The sequence below is a fragment of the Microtus ochrogaster genome, chromosome 10 (genome assembly GCF_000317375.1).
Source record: "Microtus ochrogaster isolate Prairie Vole_2 chromosome 10, MicOch1.0, whole genome shotgun sequence".
In the NCBI taxonomy this organism is placed as follows: Eukaryota; Metazoa; Chordata; class Mammalia; order Rodentia; family Cricetidae; genus Microtus; species Microtus ochrogaster.
The window spans coordinates 8073957-8083956 of NC_022016.1; the positions used below are offsets into that span (position 1 = coordinate 8073957).

Sequence of the window (10000 nt, forward strand, 5' to 3'; positions counted from 1 at the left end):
CTCCTGCTGCACACTCCTCCTGCTGCACACTCACTCCTGCTGCACACTCACTCCTGCTGCACACTCCTGAGAACGGTAGCTGCAAGAGTGATGTCAGAACAAGGGCGTGTGAGGACGGAGAGAATCTGAAAGCACACGCTGAGGTTTGACGGTGCCCCAGGAGCTTAACTGCACAGTTCAGTCAGCCATTCTACGGCTAAGCACATCCTCGAGAGAATGGAAAACACGACCATGCAAGGCAATTACACACGAATATTTACCACTGCATTTTTCTCAACTGCAAATAATGAGTACATAAGTAAATAAAATACAAACATCCCAGGCAGGCATCCATGAAAGAGCATAGAAATCCAGTGTGGTGTGTAAAGTGTTAGGTAAATAAAAGGAAACCCGGGGCTGAAACGTCACAACCGTCAGGGTATGTGGAGTAGGCCACAGAGTGGGTGATCTCATCCACATGAAATGTCAGCATAGGCAAACTGCAGAGACAGACAGATTAGGGGGTAGACCCCGGGAAGGAAGTGGCTTCTGATGGGTAAGAAATGATGAAGCTGTTCTAAAGTTGATGGTGACAGTGCCTGTACAGCTCTGGAAATACTCAAACAAAAACAACCCCCCCAAATTATTGAATTGTTTGTTGTAGGTGAATATCCCATAAGGCTGGGTTTGTTTCCTTAAGCAACTCAAAGGGATGGAATCTTTTAGCCAACAGTACTAGAGAGATTGCATTAAAAAAAATTAAGTTCAATGTAATATTGAGCATCTGAGGCTTAGCTCAAAATGGGTCATAGATTTCAATACAAAACTATGGAACTTGCAGGGGGCTGGAAGGATGGCTGAGTGGTTATGATCCCTTGCTGCTCTCCCAGGGGGCCAGAGCTTGGTTCCCAGCACAGACAGTAACAGGTGTCTCACAACCACCTGCAACCCCAGCGCCGGGGTCAAATGCCTTCTTCTGACCTCTGTGGGCACCTGCATAAATGTGCACATATGCACCCACATACTCTCACACTCTCTCTCACACTCACACACACCGCACACTCACACACACTCACACACACACACTCACACACACACTCACACACACTCACACACACACCGCACATTCACACACACACTCACACACACACTCACACACACTCACTCTCACATACACCGCACATTCACACACTCACTCACACACACACCGCACACTCACACACACACTCTCACACACACTCACTCTCACACACTCACTCACACACACACACCGCACATTCACACACACACTCACACACACACACTCACACACACACACCGCACATTCACACACACTCTCACACACACACTCACACACACTCACTCTCACATACACTGCACATTCACACACACACTCACACTCACATTCACACACATAGGCACACACACACTCCCCCCCACACACACACACTCATATTTCAAAAATAATTCTTAAACTATAAAACTTTTAGAAGAAAACATTAGAAAGCATTTTGGAGCTATGCATTCAGAGAAAAGTTTTTAGATCTAACACTAGGATCACAATTCATTTTTTAAAAATGATACATTGGGCCCTGTGAAAACTAACAGCTTTTGCAAAGGCCAGGGTTAGGAGAATGAAGCAGGCAGCTGTGAAATGAGATTACTTGTCAGTGCCATATTAAAAAAGATCATGCATAGCACATGCAAAGCACATGCATAACACAGGCAAAGTACATGCCTAGCACATGCAAAATACACACCAAGTGCATGCAAAGTACATGCATAGCGCATGCAAAGTACATGCATAGCATATGCGAACTGCTCTCACAGAAGGGGGTACAAGAGAAGGGGGTGGAATTTGAATAAAATGCAATGATACATACTCATGAAGGTGCCATAATGAAATTTATTATTTGTACTCTGCCTTTAAAATATAAGACTGAAATAATAAAATACAGTCAAAACTCAACATCCCAAGGTAAGCAATCTCATTAGAAAAGGGCAAAAGGCATCTCAGCAATGAGGCTGTGCAAATGGCAGTGAGTGTTTGAGCCCAGGCACAAAGCCGCTACTTAGTCCTCAGGAAAACGTGCACTGAGACTCATGTGGTGCTGCCTCATGGCTGCCAGAATACGGAAGACAAAGCCGAGGCAATCCGAAACTGCACTGACCACAGGACCCAAGATTGCCTTTCTGGTCATCTGCCCAGAGAAATGGGAAGTGACAACCACACAGAACTCCACGTGACTTCTTGTAGTGGCTTTAAATGGAATAGCCACATGCTAAGAATAGTCAAAGTGTCCTTCAAAAGGTGAGGAGCAAACTGTGGTCCATCCACAGTGGGAACTAGCACTCAGCGACAAGGAGATCCAGTTAACTGCTACACGCAACAGGTTAGAGACATCTCAAAGACGTTATACTGACTGGGAATGTGCACAAGATTCCATTTATGGAACCTACTTGAAATGACAGAATTATACAGACAGAACAGAAATTAGCGGTTGCTAGCGAGATGGGCGTGCACACCGTACATAGACGGCACTGAGGGAGCTCTTTGTGGTAACAGAAGCGTCTTGTCGTTGTGCCATTGTGTCTTCATTGTGGAGTGGTTACACAAAGCTACACTGGTGCAAACTGGCATCAGACTCCACACACACACTATACAATGTCAGTTTCCTTTTTCGATACTGGTCTATAATCATGAAGGATGTAGTTATGGGGATCGTGGGGAAGGGTACATGTGACTTCTCTGTACTATTTTTGTAAGTTTCTGTGAATATATAATTATTTCAGAACCTTAAAATTTAAAGTAGAACCTTGTTTCCACTGCAGTGGGAATTGTCCCAGGACAATGGGTCATAGCAGCAGATCTATGCCCAGCCACCCAGCTCCTCTGGGATCAGTCGGCACAGCTACCCGTGGAGCACGTGGAGAAGAAATGGTGGCTTGTTGAACACAGAGCTTGGTCAGCTGTGTGCACATTTCCAGTCTGAAATGAATGGGCGGCTGCCATTGGCGGGTGACAGACAGCTGCTTGTCCCTCAATACCTGTTACTTCAGAGTCCCAGAGCAATAAAATGTCTGTTTTTTATGTGTTTGTTTGTTGTTGTTGTTGTTGTTGTTGTTGTTGTTTTAAACTGGCCACGCTTTCTAAACTAAGTCCACATTTCCAGACTCCCTTCTAACTCAGTGTGGCCACGTGACTAAGGTCAAGAGTGTCATGTGACAATCTGGGGCATCTTTTGCCCATGTTCCTGGGCCTCTTGCTTCTCCCCGATGGCTGGAGCTCTGGCTGGCATTTTGACTGTGGGCAGAAACTGCTTTTTTAGGAGCTACAACAGCAAACAGAAGGCCTTCAGGATCATTGTGCCAGTCCTGGGCTATGGGTGTCTCCTTTGTGTCTATGTTTCTGTAACTCACAGTAGAACTCAAGCTCTGTCTGCAGAGTGTGGGCACCCTACGTGTGGATTGCCTGTTTTGTGAGACAGTCTCTCACTGACCAGAACTGGCCAGTGAGTCCCTGGGATCTGCCGACCTCTACCTCCCCAGTGCTGGGGTAACAAGCATGCATGCTACACTCGACTTTTTACATGACTTCTAAACTTGGGCTCCTATGTTTCACTGTCTCCCACGGTGGCTTCTTAGCTTGACCCTGTCCTCAGTCCACATCCTGAGCCCTGTGCCCAGACATTAAACAGGCCCCAGCTAAGCACTGGTCACATGGCAGACCCTGTGGTAAGGCTGAGACAGAGGGGGACCCCATCCCCAAAGATTTTACTGTTGAAAGGGAGAGGCAGTGACAAAAGAAACTCATAGGGGCAGGCAGTTAGAACCTGTGACAGGTGAGGAGTCACCAGGCATCCTTGAGCAGACACAAGGTCTCTCGTGGATATTATTGCCCAGGAAATCTTCGTGAAGAGAAGTAGGGTCTGAAGGGTGGAGTACAGCCTTGAACTCAAAAGCACAGGTCCTGGAGCCATCATGCCCAGCTCTTCTTTCCTGTGTCCCCAAGAGCAAGATGGACTCTGTGCCTCATGTTTTGTTTGGTTTGGGGGTTTGGAGTTGCTTTTACTTGCTTGTTTTTGGCAAGGTTTCATGTAGTCCAGTCTAACCTGGAAGTTGCTGGTAAGCCAAGACTGGCCTTGAACTCTTGAGCCTCCCTGCCTCCACTTCCTGAGTCCTTTTCCTACTGAGAAGTTAGAGATTTTGGTCATTGTTGCCAGCACGTCCCCAGTGCCTTGTTGTGATGCCGGGTCAGCACCATCCCCGCGTACTAAAGGGTAAACTGAGGCCAGGAGAGGGAAGTGACTGGCCTGAGTCTATACCACTAAGTGGGTGAACTGCCACGGCCAGGCTCTGGGTTTGGCTCCATGACACTTGCAGCTGACAGAAAAGCTCTGCAAGCTAAGCCTTTGCCCACATCAGCTGTGCGATCCTGAGTGCCACACTAAGGAGCAGGGGGAGGCACATCAAGGCAGGGAAGCCATGCATCCAAAGGCCCTGAGCAGAAATCGACCCAGAGCCTGTGGGATGGAAGGCAGGCAGCCAGTCTGCACAGAAGCTACACTTGCTCTCCCACTGCCGAGACCTATTGTCATGCTCTTTTCATAAACGGGGGAGCAGGGGCTCAGAGAGGCGATGTGACTTATCCAAGGTCACACAGCACAGAAGTACAGGAACCTGGTTCAACCCAGGTCCACTGTCCTCCAAAGGTCCTGTTCTTAGCCACTTTGGTCCTGGCGTGGAATGCACCAAACTCTAAGGAGGAAAAGCAAACACTCGGCCCAGACTAAGCCCACAGTCTTGGTGCCTCTGCGGCCCTGCTCCATTTTCTCCATATCTTTCAGAGGACTGCAGACTGAGCTGCCTCACCAAGGTCCCAGTACCGCCAGCAGCAAGAACCTTCACTTCCTTAGCTCCTGCCCCAGGCTGCTGTGAGGATGGGTGGGGACGGGGCATGGACCACACCATGTCCAATGCGTACCTTGAGCAGAGGGAACTATTCTCATCTGCAGCCTGGCCCTCCATCCCTCACTGACTATATCCTCCCTTTGAACTGGCCTCAAACAGCCCCACAGCTTTTCTTCACAAGTCCCTGTCCCCAGGGTACTAATGCGGCAGGAGGTTTGGGAACCTCTTCTTCCTGCCTAGCTCAGGCAAGGAGAGGACAGGCAAAGCAGATGTTCTGGAGATGTTGCCAACTGTAAGCAAAATACAGCAAACAAGGTGTGTCTCTGAGCTCAGAGTCTGTGGCTTAAGAAAGGGTCCAGAATTCTAGGCAGAAACAGGCCTGAGGCCATGGTGTTGGAGCCCGAGAGCTGGGTGGGGATAAGGGGTAGAGAGATATTTCAGAGCTTAGAGCCAGAGAGTCTCTGAGTAGAGCCCCTCACAGGCTACCAATGACTGATGTGGAAGTGATTTCTTTCTAATCTGTTGCTTTCATTGGTAATTAATAAAGAAACTGCCTTGGCCCATTTGATAGGCCAACCCTTAAGTGGGTGGAGTAGACAGAACAGAATGCTGGGAGAAAGAAGCCGAGTCAGGCAGTCCCCATGATTCTCCCACCCGACACAGCCGCAGGTTAAGATCTTCCCTGGTAAGCCACCTTATGGGCTATACAGAATATTAGAAATGGGTTAGATCAATATGTAAGAGCTAGCCAATAAGAGGCTGGAACTAATGGGCCAAGCAGTGTTCAAAAGAATACAGTTTCCATGTAATTATTTCGGGGCATAAACTAGCCATGCTGGCGGCCGGGTGCCGGGGATGCAGCTCTCCACTCCTCTTCTCAACAAATGACCTGCTTCAGGATCCTGACATCAGATGGACAGAAGCTCTCAGGCCCTCCCACACCCCCTCAGGAAATAATGAAGTTCCTGTCAGGGAAGAAATGTAAGCAGAAACCCAGAAAAGGCCCAACATTGGCTGGCAGCTTGGGCCGGCTGGTTTCTTGCAGGTTGGAGGAGCTTAGGGACACTGGACGTCCCAAGCAAGGATAGGACAGGAAAATATGTTGCTTACATACCAGCCTGAGCAAGAGGGCTTTGACTCAGCCACTGAGCTGGCATAGGAACCCAGTAGAGTGGCAACTGCTGTGCTCTCCCCACTCACCCTTCGAGCTGAGGTCAAGGCTGGGCAGCCACGCAAGGGACAGGCTGTCTCTGAATTACTCATGGGAACATGTTGGCTATGTCTTCCAGCTACACAAGGATTAGGGGCCTGAGAAGAAAAGCTCCTCACTCTCTCAGGTCTAGTTAGAGCCCAAATACTGTTACCAATAACAGTTTATGTTTAAGGACACATACCCATGCCATGACCACCCATCAGTGACCCCCACGTATAGCCTTAGGACACAACCAAAGGATTCCCAAGACAGGACTAGGAGGAAGCAGAGCTAGGGACGGAGAGAGGCTGACTCCATGCCCTCACTGAGCGAGGACCTTGGCTTGCCTCTGTCTTCCTGGCTGTGTGAGAGGGTGTGCAAAAATGGTCTTCCCAGAATGAGATCCAAATTGCCTGGCCCAGACTGCTGAAAAAGGAACTGATCCTAAACAGGAGAGGGCGATAAAGCCAAGCAAGGTAGAAGGGTCTGCCCAGACACCCACAGACACCTGCTGGGGAGTCCCCGTGGGGCCAGGACAGGAGAACCTAGCGGCCTCCAGCTGCTGCGCACTGCCAGAGGCACCAGGGCATGCATGAGTCATGGAAAGCAGGCAATGGCCTTCTGAAACGGGAATTCCATCTGCCTGACTTTGTTCTCCTGGACTTTGGTTTCCATGACAACTTGACTTTGGAAGGTGAAGGGTTTGGCTCGTGGCTGTATCCCTTGAATCCCACCTAAGAAGATGGTGAATCTCTGTGTGTAGCCAGGGGCTCTTCCAAGCACAAGATGCCACAAAGGAGTCAGGCCAAGCAGGGAGGGACATTGGGGTCCTAAGCTCTGACCTAGATGTGTTTTGAATCATTTGGAGGAACAAAAAGTGGCTTTGGAGTCCTCGGGTGTCAGGTCCTCCAACTCAGGCTGGAGGAAGCCTGAGAAATATCCTTGCTCTCAGCTAGAAACTTCTCAAGTACTCACCATAGTGAGGCTCCATGGTGGGAAAGGAAAGAAGACTCAGCACTCTCCAGGAGGAGCAACGTGTCTACTAACATGTATGGGGTTCGTGTTCCACGCATGGTCCAGGGCCCCACCGTGACAGGCCAGCATCACAGAGTGGGACAATACCAACAGCAGGCTTCAAACCTGAGACTGTATCATCCACCACCAACACAGCCTTCGGAGACAGGATAACCACACCTGATTCGAATAGTGTCTAAAGGGGAAGTCCCAAAGATCTTTCCAAGACAAGCCCGAGGTGTAGCCTTTGCAGGAGTCCAAGTCAGGTGCTCGGCTCACACACTCCTGGCAACAGGAGTAGGACCGTGGGCCCTCTCCAACACATGTCTGCCCAGGCATCCCGTATGGCTCGGATCCCAAGCTTGCTGATGGAGATTACCGGCTCTGATCTCCTCCCTGTGCATCCCGGCAGAACAGACCTGAGCCCAGCACTCCAGGCACGAAAAGGGTATAGGGGATTTTGTCCAGACTTTCATATGCCAGTTCTATAGAGATTCATCTGAGTCTCACGCCTCATAAAGCTGTATGTGTAGGCTTCGGGGCCTGCCTGGGTATCAGCTTGGCTCCAGGGCCGGGCCCTCTGCTGCCCTGTATTCCTTTCTAGCAGGCTTTTTCTACATTTGTATCTTTTTACACAAGACACAAAGGAAGAGACTCAGAGGAACTCTGGAGTCCTACTTTCTGTACCTCTTCTCCTCTTCCTTCTGTTAGAGACCCCTGTGAGCCTGCTGCCACCCCACCTGAGACTCTGGCCCTATTCACCTCTCTCTAATCCATCCCAGGGCACCTGAATGTTCCATTAATATGGCAGGGCCAGATGGATGGACTAGGCCGCATAGGCAGCTAGGGCACCCTGCTGAGCTGCCATCCCAGGGCCAATCAGGCTTCACTTGGTTAGACTGTTACCTGCTGCCTAAGGACCTTACCCAAGTCACCGTTTCACTGTCCTCATCTCAGAAAAGCAAGGAAAGATGCCAAGATCCCCAGAGGCATGTAGCCCACCCGAGGAAGCACCCTGCCAGGTGAAGTAGTCTCTGCCTTCAGGGTGGTCAACAGATGGTAGCCAGAAAGGAGCTGCTGGGATAACAGGTCTCCCAGCCCAGCCACCATGAAGTCTCCAGACCAGGAACACAAGAAGGCCAAGAATGAGAATAACACAGGCCGTTTATTTGTTCCAGCACTCGCTACTCTGTGGCCAGAGGGCACTATGCCTTCCCAGATCTCTTGAGGGACACCTACCCAGGGGGTGCCAGATTTCTGCAGCACCCCCCCCCCAAGGCCTTGTCAATCTAGAAGGCCCAGCTGCCACCACTGGTTCCTGGGACCAGCAGATGCCCTGAAACTGTAGGATGAAGGCCACCCCTACAGGTGGCGATAACAAGGCATTGGTTAAGATATTGCACTTGTAAGTTAAGGAAACCAACAGGGAGAGGCTCTCCTATTACAGTTCATGTGCCAAGCATCCAACTATGGTTTAAATAAATAAAATTCAGTTGGGGAGGATCTGAGCTGTGAGCCCCAACAGCCCTCAGGATGGCCAGAGCCTAGGCCTGGGCCTCCTGTCCCCTTCCTGCACAGCCAGCTCTCTAAGGAACTTGGTCAGTGTGAAGTCTCCAGATCTCCAAAGCATGGAGCCACAGCTCCTGATCTGGCCGCCAGGGCCCCTGACCTGCCAGGGCCCTTGGTCCCCTTGTACCGGGGCATTGAGGACCTGATGCAGCCTGTCCTCCTACTCCTGTAGGGGCCTGGGTCTCTCTCAGTCCAGGCCTCGAATCCAAATGTCCATCTCTCTGTCTCGAGACACAGCCTCTGGGGGCTCGCTTGCCCCCTCCGTCACAGGGGAGGGACGCGGGCGGGCAGGGAGCCCGCTCCACTTGGTGTGAACACTGAGCTGCATACTAGCGGTCCTTAGAGTGGGGGACTCATCTTCTTCTGGTTAATGAGATCCAGGTAGAGGTCAGAGCGGAGGAAGCGAGGGTAAGAGTCCTTTTCCATGAGACCAAAGATGCGTTTTTGCGCCAGGTCAAAGCAACCTCGGGTGACGCTCTGCAAGTTGTCCTTGGTGTGTTCCCGTGTGTATGAGTCCAGGTTTACCTGAGGAGTCACAGAGGAACATGGTCAGGGAACATGCTCGTCTGGAGGCCAAGTACCAGGGAAACAGTGCTGCCACTGCAGCCTCTTCTATACCACGTGACATTACAAAGGGACCCAAGACCTGGTTCAGTCTGAGTAGCATAATTTATGAGATTCACGGGCTAGCAGCCTTGAGGTAAGCACTCAGGGATCTTGTCCCTCAGTTTTTCTACATGCAGGCTAGATGGTGCTTTCCTCAGACCTGTGAGGACCATGCCTGAGTGCCTACACACAGCGGGCACTTGGTGGGAACGACGTCTCGGCAGGCTCTCTAAGACCCTCTTCACTTTGTGTGTGACTCTGGGTGTTGTGTGCACGCTTGCATGTGGCAGTTCCTCAGATGCCATCCACCTTTCCTTGGGGAAGATGGGATCTCTCATGGAACTGGCGTTCACTGTTAGCCAGCAAGCCATCCTGTCTGCTCCTGACAATACCTGGTTGTTTGTCGTATGGGTTCCGCAGGTACCATTTGGGCCTTTATGCTTTCAAGGCAAGCACTTGACCAACTGAGCAGTTACCCAAGCCCAGACTCTGCGTTTTTAAAATGAGGATAACATTCAGAGTTGCTTGAAAGGCCTTAAACTAAACACGGGCATTCATACATAAAGAGCCCAGCATATGCCTGGCACACAGCAGTGCCAAGCCAGGCCATTTCTGCTACGGGCTACCATCCTGTTCTCTAGTCCACCTGGCAAACTAGACACTAAAGGTCCCTCCGGCCTCCTCCCTTCCTGAGCTGCTGGCTGCCTCCTAGCAGCAGAAAGGCTCTTG

The 10000-nt window shown here is 50.5% G+C and overlaps 1 protein-coding gene across 7 annotated transcripts in view; it reads right to left on the bottom strand.

Moving 5' to 3' along the window:
* Nucleotides 1-8210: 8210 nt before the first annotated feature.
* Rgs3 (regulator of G protein signaling 3) overlaps nucleotides 8211-10000 on the bottom strand; it is a 124097-nt gene continuing 122307 nt past the window's right edge. For 5 of the 7 annotated variants that reach the window (XM_026781911.1, XM_026781912.1, XM_026781914.1 and 2 more), the window contains one exon: nucleotides 8213-9190. In XM_026781911.1, the coding sequence (XP_026637712.1) occupies nucleotides 9005-9190 (186 nt within the window). In that variant the 3' untranslated portion in view covers nucleotides 8213-9004. Of the gene's footprint in view, nucleotides 9191-10000 lie in introns of all 7 variants that reach the window. The other 2 variants (XM_026781910.1, XM_026781916.1) reach the window with 2 other exon arrangements.